At 27.0% G+C, this 22791-nt stretch overlaps 2 protein-coding genes across 3 annotated transcripts; both read left to right on the plus strand.

The window, feature by feature from the left end:
- The first annotated feature begins 2626 nt into the window (after window positions 1-2626).
- Window positions 2627-5633, plus strand: LOC127258057 (nuclear transcription factor Y subunit C-2-like). The gene is made up of 6 exons (XM_051284697.1): window positions 2627-2752; window positions 3100-3175; window positions 4254-4321; window positions 5023-5220; window positions 5327-5446; window positions 5604-5633. Exons 1-6 carry the CDS (start codon window positions 2627-2629, stop codon window positions 5631-5633), a joined length of 618 nt encoding a protein of 205 aa, XP_051140654.1.
- Window positions 5634-14675: 9042 nt separating this feature from the next.
- Window positions 14676-22265, plus strand: LOC127258286 (protein DETOXIFICATION 14-like). 2 transcript variants are annotated; one of them, XM_051285080.1, is made up of 8 exons: window positions 14676-14809; window positions 18119-18367; window positions 19622-20169; window positions 20248-20334; window positions 20741-20797; window positions 20887-21125; window positions 21707-21912; window positions 21996-22265. In XM_051285080.1, the coding sequence occupies exons 2-8, from the start codon at window positions 18122-18124 to the stop codon at window positions 22086-22088; spliced, it is 1476 nt and encodes a 491-aa protein (XP_051141037.1). In that variant the 5' UTR covers window positions 14676-14809; window positions 18119-18121; the 3' UTR covers window positions 22089-22265. The 2 variants fall into 2 exon arrangements, with proteins under 2 accessions (XP_051141037.1, XP_051141038.1); XM_051285081.1 differs by lacking the exon at window positions 14676-14809 and adding an exon at window positions 17911-18030.
- The last annotated feature ends 526 nt before the right edge of the window (window positions 22266-22791 follow it).

Raw genomic sequence — 22791 nt, forward strand, 5'->3', positions numbered from 1 at the left:
CTCAGCCGAGCCGTTGTTCGAAGTTGAGCTGAGCTGAGCTTCATCGTTTGATTAATTTTATAATAGGTTATTTTTAATTTTATTTTTTTTCTTTATGTGTAAGTAAATGTATATTAATTTCCTTTTGCTGCGATGGTGCAAGAAATGATTTTCCAAGAATTTTAATTTTAATTTTTTGAAAATGATTAATAAATACTGTCGTCCTTGTCCTCGTAGCAAGAATTGATCATGTCTTGTTGTTTTGTGAGATGGGATTGGTCAAAACTTGATAGCCTAACATATAAAGGCATATTCAATGGTTTTGATGTCATTTAGGGTATAATTGTTTACAAGTTACGACCTAATATATTATTTATTTACTTATTCAAACAATCATAAATTTTTTTAAAAAAAATTTTATTTATTAAAAAATCATATTGGTAAAGAATAGCAATAATGTGCTGTTTTTGTGGCGTGTGTCAATTGATTACAGTTTTCAAACTAATATGTAATTATTATTATATATTTAATAAGAACATAATCTTACAAATAAACAATAACAATATATAAAAATTTCAGCATACATGCATTGTCAAATATAATAAAAAACATCACTATATATAAGTATATTAGTAAATATATATATATATATATATTATGTGTTAGAAGATACCACACAATGTTAATACAAATATACTATTATTTATATTAATATAATACAAATATAACACAAATAAACAACATATAACATATTTTTTTTAACATATACATTTTAAATATGAACATAAAACACATATCGCTTAGTATATATATTATGCATACGAAAAATCAGTATAGTTAATATACAATTTAGGATCGAAATCAACTTATTCATATATACCTACACTTGCAATGGATACTATATCGACATATATAACACTTAATCTATACCTTATGCCCTATATTCTATATCATAAATTGTTTTGAAATCATTCATCCATGTTGTGAATTTGTCCTCTAATCTCTATGGTTTGTCTTGAAATAGTTTTCTTCATAATTTTTTGTGTTTCTTCTACTTTTTTGAATCGATTTACATTTGTTGAAAAAACACGCATGTCCAAAATCCCTTCGAACACTAGAAAGAGGCCAACTCCTTCGAATAAATGCATAACGATGTTATTAACCACACAATGAAATAACACAACTATTAATGTGTGATAAACTAGTATCAAAGTAATGAATATGAATGGATGAAAAACAATAAATAACACAAAGTGTTTGTTGATTCAGTTCTGTTATAAATAATCTATCTCTGAGATACTAATCTAGAAATTTGTCTACTATCACATATCACTCGGTTATAAAGACTCAAGCCATCTAACAACTATTAACACAACCAACATCTCTCATTACTAATCTTGCAATATCATGCATAGGTAACTAATTATCACTTCAAAGCAATAACACCATCAAATCTCCAATATAGCCGAGAGTAAGGTAATTTGCAAGCTGGTTGACATCTCCGTTTGAGTTTGAATCTTCGATTTCTCATTCTTTTGATAACATTTCATGTGAGTGTAGAAGTTTGAATACTATTCAAAACATATAGAGTGAGAGGTGCAAAGTTGAGAGCACCCAAGACACTTTCTATCACTAGAATTTTACTCTTAACTATACTCTCTTACCAACTCTTTATCTTGGACTAGTTATATAACCCTAGTATTGACTATGTAAAACAACACAATTAATTATCTTTACAACCGAAATTAAATGGAGGGTTTTCTAGGCATATAAGACATCTCATTGACTACTATGTTCACGGTATTTGTCTCTACTAGACAATGATAAAATAAGACAAAATGAACATTGTAGCCAGCCTATAGCTCTGAACTCTTTTACACCAATAGGGGAATTATGCACATACTTGTTTCCAATTGGTATCATATGTCAAAATTGATAATGAGAGATTTTTCAGTATAACAACATTCTCCATCGATTCTTGAGATCTAGAGGATTAAGATTCTTTAGCGAGTGTTTACACGTCTTTTTATGCATATTTACGAAATAATCCTTACAAATTCAGAAGGCGACAACCTCTAACTAATTCTTCTTTCTTGATATTTATACGAATCACACGATCTCACAATTATGGAAACGAAATTAATTGTCTTTACCACATTTCCAATAGTAGCAAGATATAGAAGGAAGAACAATAATCCGGGAATCAATGGTGGAGACAAGTGAATCAGGACACAATTGCAATCCTCGTCAAAATCCAAGTGAATCCGAGTTTGCACTTATCCCTTAAAAATTTTGCACGAATGAACTCGCGAAAAAATTTGACCAAACCAGCACTCTTATTTTGACACCGACTTGCTCTCTGAATTTGAGAAACAAGTAAGACTTCAGTCTTTTTTTTGTTACCAAACATAACAATATTGTTATTTTTATTTATTTGATGTTCATACATCGTAAGTATTTATCACGCTTAGATTTTACATATATTATCGATATCCATATAATCATAATAAGAATGCTCATTATATTGATACTAAACTTCGAAACGCCGTGTTGACCTTCTCAAGTTTCCTTCGTTTAATCTGCTCCGTCCCTTTTCTTCTTCCTCGATCTTCCTCTTCCTCTCCCTCTCGAAGAACAATCACCTTCCATGGATTTGAATCAGTCGATGCAGCATTTTACTACCTCGTCGTATGGGCAGCCGACTACACAGCAGATGCTTAGTTTTATGCAGATGAACACTCTTGGAGGGGGACATGAAAACAATCCACCAAAGGTATCTGAAACCTTTTATTTAGATCTGAAACTTATAAGGCTTTCAAACCCTTTTTTTTCTTTCATTTTTTTTTTTTTTTTGATAATGATAATTGTAGACATTTTGGATCTTTTGTTTACTGTTTTTCCACAAGTTTTTAACCAGACAATCTCTGAATTTTCTTCTGAACATATCATATCTAATACTCATTTTTAGTACAAAACATTACACACACAAAGTAATTAACCCTAGTTGATGTAAACCCTAGTTCCATATCTATAAATAATAATCTTTGGCAAGCAAAAACAAACTTTATATTACTGCTATTATAATTTGATCTAACTACATCAAATTATGATTTTGTGCAGAACTTTTTGAATCAACTGAAGGAAAACATTGAAGCCTTCTGGAAAGATCAATCGACAGAAATATCTGAGGCTTCAGGTGGTCTATTTCTTCAAATATTTTCATTTTTTAATTGATATATATGTATACATTTTCAGCCGAATTAATTTAAGAATGAATAAACGTGATGATGCAGTTCTTGAATTTTTTTTACTAATTCGCTGGTTCAAATTCTTTAAGCCGGAATGCACAATTTTCTTGAAAACTGTTTTTAGTCCGCAATCGGAACATGCATGTCTGCCACATAGGTGTCACCAGATAAACATGTGAATTTTTTTTTAAAAAAGTTATTATTATTCTTTTTTTGAGCAGAATGTAAAAGAAATTTATGTCCTTTAGATGATGCTTATCCCGCGGACACATGTGCTCTAAGGGTATCTCTTGCGTCGGAAAATTAGTTATACTAAAAAAATTTCAGTTATAGGATAATCTTTATACGAACTCCAATTACAGGCTAAAATGATAAAAGATTAGTTATGAGGTTAAAAAAATAATTTTTCCTTTATATAATGATTAAATTGTAATTTTTTAAAACCATTTTTATTTTCAATAAAATATGATTATTGTGTAGTTTTATTTCGTTAGCTATGATTGTGATAACTAAAAAAATTTCAGTTGCAGGATAACTCCATACGAGCTCCAATTACAGATTAAAATGATAAAAGATTAGTTACGTAATTAAAAAAATAATTTTTCCTTTATATAATGATTAAATTGTAATTTTTTAAAACCATTTTTATTTTCAATAAAATATAATTATTGTGTAGTTTTATTACGTTAGCTATGATTGTGCTTATATTTGTATTTGATATTTAATTCAACATTACACATAGGGTTTGTTTGCCCAACTATACGATATATATTCTATTATTTATAAAGAGTCAATATAAAAAAATCCGACACATTCTCTTCACATAAAAAATATCTCAAACAAAAATATTAAATAAATAAATCGTTTAATATTTTGTGAGAATAAATAATTATTTTATAGTAAATCGAAAAGGATGGTGGAGTGAACCTTCACTGCAAGGTCATGAGGTGGCTATTAATATATATATGCAAAGCAATTGTTAGGGGAATGATTAACAACTTCGAAAATATTCTCATGATTCTGCAGATATGCATACTCACTCAGTCTCGTTAGCGCGTATGAAGAAAATAATAAAATTTGACAAAGAAGTTAAGGTAAGTATTTATTGCATTTTTTTTGTTTCTCTCCATGTAATTGTTTGCTTAAGTGAATATATAATTGTAGATGTATATATCTCTTTAAATTATTTTGCTACGATAATATCACAAAAGAATGACTGAAAAATAACACATGAGATTGTAGAAGTTTCATTAGAAAATTTGTACTAGGCTCGACAAGACAAGTTATATTAGGCGAATTAGATATGGTAAAATTACTTAATTATTAAAAAAAAAAATACATATAGAACTTGAAATTTTAAAATTCGAAAATTGAGAACATCCAACTCTAATTTTACCAGAAATTTGCAAATTAATTTTATATGTATGACTAATCATCATTCTTATATTATGCATTTCATATACATATAAATCTACCGTTATCACGTTATCTTTTTGTCATTTCTAAAACAAAGACAATGATTTCTTATGACGATTAGGACCAGAACACAATCAAACTAATATACAAGATAAAATGATAATTAATCATAACTACAAGATCAAATTCGAAAATTTCCCATAATTCAATTGAAATTTGCCATAAGTTTTTCAATTTAAATTCACTGAAGTATCAATTACAATTAACAATAATGTATAGGCTATATCTCAAATGAACATCACATTTTCTTAATTTACAAGTTAACAATTCCATTTTATTTGTAAATGTGTTTTTAACATTATTGCGCTAATGCCGACAGATGGTTACTGCTGATACACCTGTGATATTTGCGAAAGCTTGCGAGCTGTTCATCATGGAGTTAACTCTACGAGCATGGATGCGCGCCCAAGAAAGTAACAGTGAAACTATTCATCGGAATCATGTGGCCAATGCAGTTCGAGATGAAGAACTCTTACTCTTCCTCAAGGACATCGTTCCCCTAGCTCCAAATCGCGAGGTTAAATCTTTTATTTTTCTTGTATTTGATGGCTTCTTTATCTTTTTTTCGAAGAGTATGTGTATCTTCTTCTTCTTCGTCTTTTTTGTTTGTTGCTATTATTTAGGAGCCCGCGTATGCACCAATAAGCAATCCTCCATCTCTAATGTCTGTCCCTTTTGGGCATCCTGGATTTCAACCTGAGGCCTATTCGATGAATGCTCAAGCCATAAATCAAGTTTTTCAGGTATGTTTTTTAAGATCTTTATCCCGGATGTTTCATTGTTTATTTATTTGTATATGTTATGATAAAAATGTATAGGAATACAAAAAAAAAAAAAAAAAAAACCAATAAGGAACAAAAAATTTAGTTACTCAATTTGATTATACTGATTTACGTCCAGGATGCTGCCAAGCTTGAAATTTTGGTGTGAGAATTGTATGTACACTCACACGCACGGCTCTTAACAACTATAAATATACACATATTCTCACTTTCTATTGTGTTATTTGTGTGGGTCGTGCGTGTGAGTATTATGAGTGCATCACAATATTTACAGTTTTATTAAGGAAGGATGATGATGCCCATAGAGATTTCATATTTATACAGAAGAATTACAAATTTAATTATGTACATGTGATCAGTATTATTCTTGTCCTATATGTTTATCAGGATATAGGCTAAATTATTTTTTTAGGTCCGTATCTAATCTCTCTACCATTTTAGAATTTGGACTCGTCTGAAAATAGGCCAGAAAATAAATTTTTTTTACTAAAATGGTCCTCCGTGTCAAACTTATTACGCTGGCTCGCTATTATTGACGTGGTGCTGACATCACAACAGCGACACATGAAAATTTTTTAATAATTTTTTTTTTTTTATAAAATGTTTTGGTAAGCTGCTTTTTAAGCCTCATATATTTGACCTCCTTTATTATTTTAGAACTTTACAGCAACGGTGTCGTAAAATGATAAAGAAGGTCATATACGGGATTAAAAAATAGTTTACTCGGGATTTATTCTCGCCCCATACTTTTGTCCTTATGAAGGCAATGTATATGTTTGTGTGTGTAAGTGTAAATTCAAAAGTTGGAGGACAAAAGCCTATGAATTAATTGGGAAAATACAAGGCAAAACTTGAATATTGCCATAGTCCAACAAAGATTCTAAATTCAAAACATTATTGTTCTATAATCTTTTGTCTTGTAGTTGCACAGCAACGACTTTCCTTTCGATTGAATTAATTATTTATGGTATTCATTTTTCTTCGGCAGGCCTTTTATTCAGAAAACCAAACCTGGCCACAGCCCGGTGGTTCCATAATTCGCCCACAACCACAGCATCTACCTCCAAAACATCCAATTGAATCCAGTCTTTACCGTCGCCCCAAGGTTAGACAAAAACAAACATTATCTGAGTGCATTGATCAACATTTTTACTTGGTGTGATCAAATGACTTAAGCTACTTCTTTTTTTTTTTTTTTTTTTTTTTTAACAGAGAAGATGTACCGATGGCTCGACATGAAGAAGAGTGTAATATTACTCAATTCTATCTTTCTGGACATGGCTTTTTGGCCAGGATTGTTTTTATACAACCTTCTTTGTGATTTTTCATTTTCTTTGTGATTTGCTTTATCGTTCATCATACAATCTATTGAAACAATCGATGCATAAGTTAAAAGTTGTTTGGGAATGAACTTCTTTGGACAAGTTTTGTCAACATTAGAAGGTAATGGTTTTCTCCTTTCATATTTTAGAGAAAACTACAATTTTTTTTTGTAGTATATTAACTAATTGTTTCGTTGAAAATTATAATTTTAGTAGAGGATGCATCTTTTATTGTGGTTGGAAATAAAATTTTGAGCATGTGATCGAAAAAGAGTTTCTGAAAAAAACAGGGCTCAGATAATTTTGTAACAAAAAAAAAAGTTATGACATGTTCAGTTTGTGTTTTTCTTTTTTAATGTATATATATATATTTTATGTTAAATATAAAAGAAGTCATTATTAATATAAAAATATCTTCTTTTCAAGAATAGTTGCAGTAAATAAAATTACCCAAAAACAATTTATTTCCTAATACCCCTCTTAAATTTGTAATCTTCATCTTTTCACAATTTCCAGATAAGATAGCTTCTCAATTGGCAAAATCTTTATTCTTAATACTAGGGTGAATATGTCTACCACTTGATCATTGCACTTCATGTACTTCAAAAATATATTTTTGGTTAATTTGCTCTATGATTGGGCCTAATATAATAAATTCTGGTTTGAGTTTGGTCTTGAGTCTTATATATAGCCCTCATAAGGACTAATTTATTAAAAATTAGCGTAACATCGGTCCAAAAACTGTTTTAGTCCGGAATATAACCTATTTATAAGTTATTTTATTTAATTTTTTTTCAAAGAAAATTATATGGATGAAATCAACCTAGTATAATTCAGTTCATGGATCGATCAGAATAATGTATAAATTTTTAGTTTAATCTGGGATACTTCTATTTTATACAGACTTGGGTTGAAATAATCTAAGGCCAAGCAAGTAGGTCCAGCCATCAGGGCAACGTTAATTTTCAATCTATCCTGATAAAATTTTCTATATAATAATGAAACAAAATGTAAATATATTTTCTAAATGAGCTTAATTATCATTTGTCTTAAGAAAGAGTATATGCCAATTTGATTTTGTGTAGTTCTCTTTCTCATCCTACACATGAATTATATATATAAATTAGTTGATGTTTGTGTATTTTTAATATTATATATATATATATATATATTGAATTGTGAAAAACCAAAGTTGCAAAATGAGCCCAAAACAACAAACTTCTCATCTCTATGATTATATCCCAATTGCCTTTGATCCATCAGCAATATATTCATTTTGCAAAACTTCATAGATCAAATCTATGCTCGCATATCTTGACGATCTATTCGACCATTCTCTTGCGTGCGAGTTGCTTAAATACTTCAATAATTTCAAAATATATAATGAGGAAAAAAAAAAAAAAAGGTCATGTTTGTTGTGGTTTGTAGCTATAAAAATCGATAGTATGATATTTGAATGCAAGTTGATGATGGAATCATTGGGGACTTGAATTAGCATGTTGCTTTGAAGAATATGATCCATGGTGGATATTTTGAGAATTGAAAAGCCATAGAATTTAATTAGGGGTGGCCAGTGCTGAATAAATATGTCGAAAAGTATATGTATCTTACCTGATACTGATAATGATAGTAATATGATTATATATAAGTATATATATATATACATATATATTACTTTTTTTGTAGAACAGATACACCGTGTGATGTGTTCAATTAGACACACTCAGTGGTTCTGCGTACCGTTGAGTGTTTGAAAGATAATGAAGAGAATATTCTAAATGTTTCACATAAAATATTAATTTTAGTGTAAATACACAAATTCAAAAGAGATATAATTTGATAGATAATTAAAAAAAATAATAGTAAAAATAGTTATTATATCATACAAATAATTATAAATTAAAAAATTCAAAATATGATTCAATAATTTTTCAGAAAATAACATGAATAAATTAAGAATTTACTTATTTATTAATGAAATGTGGATTTGGAAAGGCTAGAAACTATTTTAATTTTTTTTTTTGAAAAAAAATTAGAATTAATAAAAAAAATTAATTTGATATCTTCATACTTTCTCTATTTCTCTTAAGATGATCTGGTTAGAAATACAATATTTTAGATAGTAATTTAATAAGTTAATTATAATAATTATAATATTATTTTATTATTTTTTATATAAATATTGTTATTATTTTTTTAAAAAAATTAATATATGTAAAAAACATTTAAAATATGTGTTTAAATATTTTAAAGATAATATCTCAATAAATTATATATAATATGAATATAATTTTATAAAAAATAAAATTTTATATAATAAAAATAAATAAAAATATATTTATTTATGTATAATTATATAAATTAGTTTTATAAAAAATAAAAAATTTTAACTATAGATACAAATATCAATTTATTGAGAATAAAGATAAAAATAAAAGAATTTTGAATTAGTCTTATTTAGAAAAAATTAAAATTTAATTTAATTAATTTATATTTATTAAATATATTTAAGATTATTAAATTTACAAAAAATTTATGTCCGAAGATTAGAAAGATAAAAAAAAAAAAGTTATGCATGGTATTTTTAAAATATTTCATCCATTCTTTAACAATTTATTTATTTTTTCATTTTATCTATCTAATATTAACATTAGAAATATCCTTCTAATTTATAATATATTACACAAATATCATTATTTATTTTATTATAATATAATACTAATATTTATAAAAATTCGTTCAAAAAAACAAATGAATATGAAATCGAGGGAGTATTTAATAGTAATAAGGAAATAAAAATGTCTTTTTAAAGAAAGTCAAAGTAGGGTGATTTTGGTCAACATCGTCATCGACAATCATCACATCAGTCATTCTTCCATTTATTTCGGTGCCGTTCAATCTGCAGAGTCTTGTCATGTCCTCACGTACTTTATTCCTTTTTTGGCAACTTGCTTCAAGTTTAATCTTATTTTAAAGTTTTTTTTTTTTTTTTTTTTTTTTTTTTTTTTTTTTTTTTTTTTTCTAAAAACAAATTTATAGTAATTTTATACTTTTAGTTTATTACTTAAAGAGTAATACTCCCTCTTAAAGAGTAATACTCCTATATCACGTCACATTATTTATTTATTTATTTATTTTTATGTCTATTCCATATAATATGTCACTTTTTGTTTTGGAAAAAAAATTTACATTTTAATCGCATTTTAAATTTTATAATTTTAATATTTTTAATTTTTATTAGACTAATTATTTTAATTTTGATTTATAATTTTGGTATTATATTTCAATTAATTATACTAATATAATTTTAATTATTTACTAATTATATTTCTTTAAAATTGTCGTGTCCACGGTAACTCTGAGACAATTGAGAAATTATTTTACTAAAAAATCATTAAGAATATTTTTATAACACTTCAAAATGTAAACTGATCACATTTTTTCTAGTGACAAGGAGTATTTTTTGCTAGATATTAAATTCAAATAAAATAAAATAAAATAAAAAACCAAACTCCAAAAATGTCTAGTGACATCCCATCTCATCCTCATTTGACCGTATTTCCTTCTTAAATGGGATTTTTAAGAAGTTACTGCAAACAAAAACTCAAATTTTCATGCGTTTGGTTGTAGTTAGGTTTTGGATTTTTAGTTTGAATTTTGAATAGTAAAAATTTGAATTAAAATATTTATTTGATGTAGTAATATATTCCTTTTTCTTTGTTCCAGTTACCGTATTCGGGTTGGACTTAAAAATTTAAAAAAATGTAGTTAGTAAATAATTAAAAATCTACTAGCGAAAACAATTATTTTATAGTATAAATTATTATAAATTATGATAAAAAAAACTTAATTAGTTAATTACAATTTTTTAAAAAATTATAAATTATAAAATTTAAAATGAGATTAAAATGTGTAATCTTTTTCCAAAAAATAAAAGTAACATAAAGTGAGACGAACAACAATGTAGACATGATAGGCGGGATGGATGAAGTAGAAACTCAAACACAACCCGTATATTTTAAGAGGATTATTAATATGAAGTAGAAAAGAATTGAAATCTTTAAGAGAATAACAGGGACAGGCATCAAATGGAGCATCTCTTGTCCCCAAATTTGTCCCAAATCTCTGGGATACAAATATATATATATATGTATATATATACAATAATATATAAATAAATTAAAATGTATACATCCCTTTTCATGCTAATATATCATATCTTTCTTAATAGTGTGACTTGTCTTGTCGGATTTAATTTGTAAGGTATTAAGTTCGGCCGGAGGTTTACCTAGTGTGCACTTTTGAGTACGGTCGGAGGTTAAAACACTAAGGAGCTGTTTGGTTCATGGACTTTTTTTGTGGGATTGTGATTTCACATTATAATTTATATGTGATGAGATTTATTATGTTTAGAATTTTGAATATCATATTATGTTTGGTTGGTAAAATGTGGTGGGATTTATATTTCGTAGATTTGAATATTTTATATTTTAAATGACATAATTCTCATCTTATGAATTTTATTTATTTTGACAAATTAAACCTCTAATTTATTATTAATATAAATTGAAAAGATATCAATAATTTTATAGGATGACAATAGATTCGCGTAAACTCGAGACCCGACCGAGCCCGATCTATTTATTTGAAGTTGAGTCCAATTATTTGAGTATTAGGCCTGGATCCGGATCATGATCAGGGTAATATAATAATAATATGTCAATCATACATATAAAAAAATAATTTCGAATAATATAATTATATTAAAAATATGTTTTTTAGTTTAACGCATTTATTATTTTATTATAATATTTTTCTAATAAAATACATAAATTTTAATATACATTGGATCTGGTAAATGTGTAATTTTAAATTAAAATTTAAGAATCGTAAAAAAAATGAATTTTTCGGATCCATCAAGTTTTACCGAGTATAGTCTCGGTCGGATCTAGTATAATCGGATTCAATTTGAATCTCAAATTTAACAATATATATTTGGGATGAATAACAGTTCCGACTGAACCCTACTTATGATCGTCCCTATAATTTTATAATTCAAATAAAATTTATAATAAATAATAATTTAAACAATGAATTTATTAATTTATTTGAAAAATATTGTACAATAAAAAATAATATGAATTTAATTAAGTATATAATTCAAATAATAATTAATGTTAAAATTATTTAATTTTTTATATAAATATATACTATTATTTTTTTTTATAAGAGGATATAAATGTAAAAATTAAAATTTCAAAGAATGAGATTTAAAAGTAACAGGGTATCTCCATTACAAAAAAATTATTTATTTGTAGGATTTTAGATCATTTTTTCAAATTCCATCATTTTAAATTCCACCTTCTTTCTTTTTAACAAAACATGAATTTCATAGGATTTTAAAATCCAAATTCCATGAAATTCCATCAAATATTTGAACCAAACAGCCCTAAGCTTAGATGACAATGATTGTAATTTTATTTTAGTAGAAAGCTTAAAGTGCATTTCTATAAAGTTTGAATGAATTTGGAGTTTGAGAAAACTTTAAAAATTGAATTTAAATAGTATTTTATATAATAGGAATAAATATTTAAATAAAAATATAATTTTTTGTATAATATATTAAATTAAAAGTATGTATTCAATTTTACAATTTTGTAGAAATAAATATGATGAATAATGTAAACTAATTCTTACCTTTAAAAACAAACCCTCTACTATTTAGAATATGAAATTGAAATTCTCTATTTCAATGATAAGAATACGTATATATTTATAATGATATACAAATCATCTAAATAATGCAAGAATCCTATAAATCTCTTAAATAAGATAACTATCATAAATATAATATATTGCTTCTAAATATACTTTAACACACATATCGATCATTTCACTTGTTTAATTTATATGCATGGTATTATTCCATGCAACTCCATTAGTATGAATAGCAATTAGGATTTATCTCTATTCTTCAACTCCGAATTCAAAATAAGAATATTGACTAAAACACTATCTTGTTGATTATTTTGTGATAAGACTACATATTCAGACACAATCTTGAACTAATCGAGCGTATGTGCATGTACATAATTGTGCGTTCAATTATGGAGATTCCGGCATCAAAGATGATCGGAGAAACGTATAAAAGGGATTCGTGGGGAGAAGACAAGTGGAGGATTGGATCAATAGTTGCCATGATCGATCAATGTGCTTCGCGGATAAGGCACATCAAGGGAGAAGGAACTCAATAGGTGTGACACCCGTTTTGTATTTTTATTTTTATTTTTATTTTTTTGAATCGAAGAATTAACAAGACCAGATAAGGCATTTGTGTGATTGGAATTTGTGATTCTTCGATTCTTCTTCATGCTTCCACACCCCACTTGCATTTTAATTTTATTCCATTTTCATTTTTCTTTTTTGGTAATATTATAAGACATTTACATGCGATATAGGCCTTGAAATATCGAACATCCTTGATGTAATATTAGGTTTTAATTTAGGTTCTATACTATAATTGTGACATTAAAATTTGTTGAGTATTTATGGACATATTAGTTTGGCTTCTTGTTAATGCAAGGTTGAGAAGTTTTGGAAATTATTCCCAACCTTGAGTCTTTATTTTAAGATACAAAAGTATTGATATTAATTTTATCAAATAATTTTTTTATTTGAAAAATTGACTTAGTAATTGATTGATTGATTGTAGTATAGTACTCAAAATTATAACCCTATCATTTGTAGTAAGCATAATGATATTCTAAGAGACCTTTTTTTCCCCTAACTTCATTCATGAGTTAAATTTAATTCATATTTTTTATTGAATCAATTTTAGAACAAAAATATATTGACTTGTTTATTAGGCACGATTGATGAATGTATCACATAACATTATAAATTAAACTCCTACTTTAAAGTATAATAATCTCCTACAATATTATGATAATGTAATAGATGTAATATATATATATATATATATATAAATAATAAGATAAAACTTTCTTAATCAATAGTAAACTGTTACTCTAACATATCATGACCAATGATTCTTATATATCTTCAACATATTACACATCCAAGAAGTGTCACATGAAATGAACTAGTGACAGGTTGTTATTTTGGCATCTTTTTGTGAATTTTTTTTTTCATTAATTTGATATTTTTAAGGCAAAATAGTAATATTTTATATGAAAAATGAATGTTGGATATGATATTTTGAGAAAAAAAAAATGAAATAAAAAAAACCCTAATTTCTCCGATAATTGAATTTCAAAGTGTATAAATATTGTATAATTAAACAAGACAATGATTGGATTATATAAATATCTATTTATATATATGTACACAACTTTTTTATTTCGGTAGATTATATTCTCATCGATTAATACGCAATAAATAAAGGTTTATTCGTTTTTTTATTACATGCATATCCTCCCAATAAACATTAGGAAATTTAATCGAGAGCAAATCGACAATCGACACACCAAATTGGAAAAAAATATTAAACTAATTGTGAGGATTGTGGAATCTGCAGTGTCTTCCCATAAGTCAAGTGTGGTGCACGATATAAAGACGAAAAATAAAAATTAAAAAAAAATAAAAATAAATAATAACAATAATAAAATAATAAATAAAGCATTCTTGCAAGGTTCGTATTCTTACTGCTGGGAATTTCAACCTTTTTCCCCCTCCATACATATACCCGTTTCGTGTCAAAATTTTATAGAATCCAATTTTATTATTACACCACAAGTTTCATCTATAAATAGAGTGTTGGAAAACCCTCGAAATTTCATATACAAATAGATAATATATACACAACTATTAAACTATATACATATATATACATATTCTTGAATAAAATGTGTTTAAATTTCTTGTCTTTGTGTTTATTTTTTCTGCAAAATGAGCCCTTGTGGATGTTGAGTTCTTGTTTAGGGCGACGACGCCGTGAAGATGGAGATTGATCGAGCATAGATAATAAAATTCGAATGCGGACGTAAGTGGTATTTAGGGTTTTGTGATGTTTGTGTTTGATCGAAGTCGGGAGGGTTGTTGTTGACAGAAGATAGAGAGCACAGAGACGAAGATGAAATGCGTCGAATTCGCATCTCACTCCTTTGTGCTCTCTAGTCTTCTGTCATCACGCCGGAACCTACCTCGCCCCGCCTTGTTTTATACTTCTTCCGTCCCATATAATTTATCTCTATTTTCTATTTTCGTTCGTCCCACATAACTTGTCTTTTTTATTTTTGGAAATATAATTATGCACTTTAATCGCATTTTAAATTTTTAATTTTATAATTTTCTTAATTTTAATTAAACTATTTACTTATCTTAGTCTTAATCTATAATTATTTTTACTAAATAATAACTATTTTTACTAATACTCTTCTTAATTATTTACTAATTATATTTTACCTAAATTACCGTATCTATAGTAATAGTCCCATATTTTCTTGGACGGAGGTAGTATATTATTGTTTTATTTATCATTTTTTATTGTCATTTCATGTTGCTCGCTAAAATATATCTTACATATATATATATATATTGCATGGAAATTAATGAGATATGTGTGTTTTGTAATCTTCTTTTTTCTTAATTTCTTGTTCATGGACATACTCAGGAGACTTAAGCATTGTTTACTTATATTTTTAAATTTATTATCAGTCTATTCTTTAATATTTTTTGCCGTCTAAAAATCATATTTATCACTTAATTCTTCATTGAAAATATTATACTCCCCCCGTCCCACGTACCATGTCCACATTACCGTTTTTGTCCGTCCCACGTGCCATGTCCACGTTACCGTTTCTGTCCGTCCCACATATGATGTCACTACACACTTTAATCTCATTTTAAACTTTTTATTTTTTTTAAATTTTAATTAAACTAATTAGTTATCTTAATCTTAATTCATAATTATTTATATTATCGGATAATTATTTTCACTAATACATTCTTAATTATTTACTAATTGCACCCCTCCTAAAATACTGTGTCTACAGTGTAGCAGACACGATATGTGGGACGGAGGGAGTATAATTTATATATATATTCACCAAAAACACGTAATGGTGCTTTTGTTTTGAAGGAATTTTTTTTTTTTTTTTATGTGAGATGTAGAAATTGTGTTAAATAATATAAAAATAAAGAGTGTATTTAATATAATATTTTTTTTGGAGAAATGTGTTAAAAAAATTTCATAAAAGAAAACACTTTCAAAATATATATTTTATATTGTTAAGAAATGATTCAGATTTCCAACCTAAACCATGATAGGTAAAGTGACCCTTGACCTTTATAAGCCAATGAAGTTCTCACATCATATCCAATGTGGGACAATATTCAAACAGGTATAATTAGAAATTAGTATGCAACTTATTCTATGTAATATGTAATATATATATATCACATAGATTTCATGACTTACATAAAGTTACTTATCCATTTTTATGAAAAAGAATAAAAATAAAATATATTTAATTAGTTGGAAATATGTTATGTTCTAATTTATTTTTTTACTATACAATTTCAGTATTTTTGATAAAATATATTTATTTTTTATACAAAATATAACATATATTGTACAGTATTTTTTTTTTTTTTGTTGATTATACAATCTTTCATGATCCCAAAATTTTATATATATATATATATATATACTTTCTCTCGCATTCAATAGTCATGTACTAATACAATATAGGTACAAGTAATTATAAATTAAAATAATTATAATTTAAAATCAAAATAATTAATTATTCTAATTAATATAAAAATATTATCAATTCAAACCTTTAAAATGTTATTAAAATGTGAAATTCTTTTTTAAGAAAATAATATAAAATATAGAACGTATAAAAAATCAAATAGAATAATATATATACCCATTGAAACAAAAAATCAAATGAATACTAATTTATAAAAAAATAATTTAATATAAAATATCATTTTCTATATTATCAAAATAATTCTACATAAAAACACATCTATCTAAAAACATAAAACTAACAAATTCTAATAATTTTAAAATGAAAAAAAGAAGACAAAAATCTGTATAGATCTACCGTATATACATATATTTATATAAACACGAAACATCACTTAGAAGACAAAATTACAATTATATTATGTTTATATAAACATTACAAAAGTAATGTAAGCATGTAGTTATTATTATGTCATCTCGAATTTTTTTAGGCCCTAAACAAAAATTAAATTATAAGCTCTATAAATATATAATAAATATATTTTTACAATAATATCACCTATAAATATAATAATTAATTCTACAAAAATAAAATTATTTTAATTATATATTATATGAACGACCATACGTACAAAGTATATTGTTCGCTATTATAAAAGTAATATTTTCAATAATAATAATAATAACTGCAAACTCTAAATACATCATTTCTCTAAAAAAATCTCTGTCAAATAAACTCAAACAAAAATAAATTAAAAATAAATTCTAATGATATAATCAAATTATAAATTTATACAATAAAATATAACTAAGTTAAAAAGAAGCAAAAGCACACCAATTTTAAACAAACTTCCCAAAAACTATATAATATATTTGACATTTTCATCAAAATAAAGATTAAATAGTCCGATTAAAATTTGCAAAAAGATAATAAAAATTCAATGAGTTGTTGCTCAACCAACTCTAACAAAAAATCAGATATAATTATTATTTTATTTATTCTAAATATCCTGTCATATTTCTTTTTAGTATTTTTTAAACATTATGTAATATTTTTAAAATGATAAATAATTAAATATATTTAAATTCACTTCACACTTTATTCTATCATTCAAAATTACTCATTTAAATTTTCACATCGAAAACAAATATTGTCCTGTATTTAAACGAAAAAGTATTATTTAGTTCATCATTTGTGATGATAAATAAATTAATTATATATTAACATAATTAATGGTTGAATTAAAACATCAACGCAGTCCATCTGCTGGTATTAAAACAATTGGGTTAAAGCCCAATAAAAAACTTAAATATCCTAATCCAACTATTTGACCAGTCAAGCTTAAAAACTTAAAAACTGCTTCTAAATATAGAAATAATAATATTAAATAAATACTAACCCTAACTGCAGCCACCATTCTAATAGGAAAGTGAAGTGGCGCCTGCAATTCTGCATTTTTTTTCTCTGCAACTCTGCTTCCTCCTTTCTACTTAGTCTCGCATCAATGGTATCAATGCTCTATTTTTTTTTTCAAAGAGGATTACAATCGTCCTAATTTCGAGTTCTAATTTAATTTTTGAAATCTGATTGAATAGGCAATGGAGGATTGTGAAGCGCCGTTGCTGCTGGCGGAGGAGAAAGGAACGAGGCGCCTCTGTTCGGTTCCGATTTGGGCGGAGATGAATAGGGTGAGTAGCATAGCGTTTCCAATGGTGGTGGTTACGGTTTCGCAGTACCTTTTGCGCATTTCGCCGCTTTTTATGCTCGGACATCTCGGCGAGCTGTCTCTTTCCGGTGCTTCCGTCACCACTTCCATCGCTAATGTCACCGGCTACAGCATCATCGTGAGTAATCTTTTCGTCTAGTATATATATATTGTTTAAAATTGTAAAAATTATATATATATAATAAAGTATATTTAATAAAATGTTAATTATTTATGCATAAAAATGGAGATTTTATTTTTTTATATAGTATTTTCTAGTATTAGTATAAACTTTGTGTAGAGAAACCTTTAGAGTGCTATTGATACAATTATTGATGAATGATTGATAATATAGCTGGAAAAAGAATTTTTAGACTTGTGCGAGAACAGAGGTATCTGGTCTAACATGATTTATGGAATAAAATTTTAGTTTAATATTTTTAAAATATATTATACATATATCATAAAATATAAAATAATTATATATTTAATGTTAAATTTTTTAATTATCAATAAATATATTATTTTTATCATACTTATATTTATATATATATTAATATAATTTATTTATAATAAAAAAATTATCCATAATTAATTCAAAAACAAAAAAAATTAAAAAATCAAATTGGTCTGACCAGGCACGGTTTTAGCCGGCTGTGTCCGGATCTATGTTTTTAAAAACATAATGACGTCGAAGACAAAACATTTTTTGTGAATTTATTATTATTATTATTATTATTACTAAAAAAAAAAAATATATTTGTAACGGAATTTCGTCCCTAAAGTTCACGTAGCTAACGTAATTCCGTAATTTCATCTCTAGGAAAAATTAAATTTAGAGACAAAAAATTTTATTACAAAAAAATATTTTTTTGTTGCAGTAATATTATTATTATTATTATTATTATTATTATTGTGGCTATTAATATTTAATACTTCGCGCTGTGGTGAAATCATATCCAACTAAAATTTTAAGTATGGATCCTAACTTCGAATTGATTTTTAAAAAGGTATTGCTTACTTAGGGTTTGGTTGTGCTTTGGTTTGAAAGGTAATGTTTTATCGATAAAATAATGCATTTTTTAGAGGAATTGCAATAGCTCATAATAAAACAAAAAAGAAAAAAAAAATGTTTAAACCAAACATCAAAATAACAGATTATTTGATTTGCCATAATTATATGTCCAATGGAACTCTGTATTTCTGTTATATTTTTAATGTTTGATATGATATTTTGTATAATTTCTTTAGAATTAATTCAGATTTGATTTAATTCGATTGGCTGCAATTTAATCATCTCTAAATTACTGCATGATTTTGCATTATGTCATTTATTCCATTCATGGAACTTTTTCTAACAAATTCTTTTTTTTTTTTTTTCGAATTTCCGTAGTTTGGTATGGCCAGTGCTTTGGAAACTCTATGTGGACAGGCATATGGAGCACAACAACACCAACGAGTTGGGACATACACATTAACCGGCATTATATGTCTGTTATTGGTGGCTTTACCCATCTCTATTATGTGGATTTATATTGACAAACTGCTTATATTCGTGGGTCAAGACCCTCTTATTTCAATCGAGGCAGGAAAATATGCGATGTGGTTGATCCCTTCACTATTTCCATATGCAATATATCAAGCATTGGTTCGATATTTGCAGATTCAGAGTATGATCTTTCCTATGCTTCTAAGCACGGTAGTCACTCTGTGTTTCCATCTGCCTCTCTGTTGGGCATTTATTTTTCGGCTTGAACTAGGGAGTGCAGGCGCAGCCCTTTCGATTGGTATATCGTATTGGTTCAATGCAATCATTCTTGGGCTTTATGTGGTGTATTCTCCATCATGTAAGAAAACACATCCGACTTCTTTCTCGCGGGAAGTTTTTCTAACTATAAGGCAATTTCTATCTTTGGCCATTCCGGCTGCCTTGATGATTTGGTAATCTGGATTTAAATATGCGCATTTTATAAGTTATGATGCTCGGCTTGCTAATGAGGATTTTGTATGTTGATGTAGTTTGGCGTGGTGGTCCTATGAAATTATCGTTTTACTCTCTGGGCTGCTATCGAATCCACAGCTCGAGACATCTGTATCGTCTATTTGGTATGCGATGTTTATTTTGAATTTGATATTTTCTATTTTTATTAAAAGAATCATTTACATCTTATAAATAATGGTTGTACCATTTTACGAGATGTACAATATAAAAATGATTAGGGTGCAGATTGTTTATTATATTTCATATATGTGTTGTATTATTAATACTGAGATCAATTATAGTATTCATGTTCTATATTTGTATTATATTAGCATATGTCTTTATGTTCAGCAGCACTGGGCTAACTAACTATAGTTAGGACTGTAATAACAACCTATAGTTAGGACTGTAATAACAACCTATATAGTAGATATATTTCAAGCATATTTTGTATCATCTATTATGTTGTTAGTTGATTTTGTCTTGTGCTGACATTAATTATATCATTTTACGCGCCGATGGTGAATGTAGTTTTACGACCATGTCGCTGCATTATCACATACCCGATTCATTTGGAGCGGCTGCAAGGTTTGCTTTTGAATTTTATCGCATAATTTAACAGTGCTCGGCAAATAGTATTTTGCACTAACTCTACATAAAGAAAATTGAACTTATAGCACTCGGATATCGAATGAACTGGGAGCAAGGCGACCAAAGGCTGCCCAGACAGCCTTCTACACAGTATTAGTTGTCTCAGTTGCAGAGTGCATAGCAGCAAGCGCGGTTGTATTAAGCTGTCGACATGTGTTGGGATACGCATACAGCAACGAATACGAAGTCATTGCTTATGTGAATCAAATTTCGCCACTTCTCTCACTTTGCATCATCATGGATGGCTTCGAAACAGCTCTCTCCGGTACTCTCTCTCTCTACGCCTTTTTTGTTTCCATCGAATAAAATGTGTTGTTGTTCGTTCACTTATGCTTGTGTTTTCTGAGAGCATATTATTTCGTATTTTTTGTTTTGATATTTTTTAGTTGAAATCACCGTTAGATTTAATGTTTTAAATGATTTGATATTTCGTGCAGTAATTTGTCTTAGAAATTTCAAGATTTTAAATAGTAAAAGAAAATAATAATTAGAGGGAAAGTACAATATTACAAATCTTATGTGCGTTCCTTTTATTTTTAGTGTGTATTTTTTTGTTTTCATATTTTTATGTTGAAATAGTTAAAATTGGTGTGCAGTGTGATGTTTTTGAAAAAAAATAAAAATGAATAATTTATTCTAAAACTAGAAAAACAAAAACTTGTAGAAATAATTTATTTTTGTGTGTGTGTTTTAGTTGTTATGTTTCATGTAGAATGCTTGCACTATTATGAACAATAAATATTATATATTATATATATATATTTAAGAAAAATTAGAAGATCGAATTAGAAGAAAAAAGAAAATACACAATTTATTCTAAAGTTTTACATCACTCTTCATACTCAGGGATCGTTAGAGGTAGCGGTTGGCAACACATAGCCGTCTACGTCAACATCGGATCCTACTATCTAATCGGAATTCCAGTAGCTTTAGTAGCCGGATTTGTGCTGCATTTAAGGGGCGAAGGCCTTTGGTGTGGTCTCGTGGTGGGATCGACATTGAAATCCCTCTCGTTGTTGATAATAACAAGTCGCACGGATTGGGAAATACAGGTTTTTCGCAACATCTCTACTTCTTTGTCTTTGCCATATACTTTCAAGCAATCGAATTCAAAATAATTTGATAAACATTGCAGGCAATTGAAGCAAGAGAAAGAATATCTCAAGGCACGAGTGAGACTACCGATGAGTTGATATTCAATGAACATGATACTCTACAATTGAAATAAGAAAGAATTTTGCAATACAAGTTAATTTTGAGATTTTAAAGTAGCTTTGTTTATGGTTCCGCAAAGCTAAGTGTAATGAAACGGTCTTGTTAATAGGTAAATTTTTAATAAGTCCGTAATGTAGAAATGGTAAAAAGGACCCGAACACATGCTTTCTTTATATAGAAAATTTTGGAGTTTCGATATTGTAAAAAAAGGATTATTACTCTACAATCTCCTCTCACATATATATATATATATTTATATGAATGCCTACAAACCACAATCAGCCCTTTAACTAGTTCATACATATATATTAGGGCAATTGCATTTTTGTAGCGTATTTTTTAATTTGAAATAGAAGTTGATTTTTTGGGAAAAATTTGAGAAATGTGTGTGATAGATAAGATTTGAAAATATCATAAATTTGAACTTATAATTTCACGATTATGAATCCTCTCTACATTATCATATCATCTCTTAGGGACAAACTACTAACAATTTTATTGAGAGTATCGAGTGGAGAAAAAAAAAAATGAACTGAAAATACTATAAATTCACTATAAAAAGTTTTAGACCGGATAATTGTAAATAAAATTAATTTGGCTAATAATTGGACTAGGCCAAGGTTTGAGCTTTGGCATAGAGGTACGAGAGACGGTTTCCAAAAATAGTTTGTTTATACGATAAAAAAGAAAATGGTTTGTTTAAAATTATTTCCATT

The sequence above is a fragment of the Andrographis paniculata genome, unplaced genomic scaffold, assembly GCF_009805555.1.
Source record: "Andrographis paniculata isolate CXL003 unplaced genomic scaffold, ASM980555v1 Contig59END, whole genome shotgun sequence".
In the NCBI taxonomy this organism is placed as follows: Eukaryota; Viridiplantae; Streptophyta; class Magnoliopsida; order Lamiales; family Acanthaceae; genus Andrographis; species Andrographis paniculata.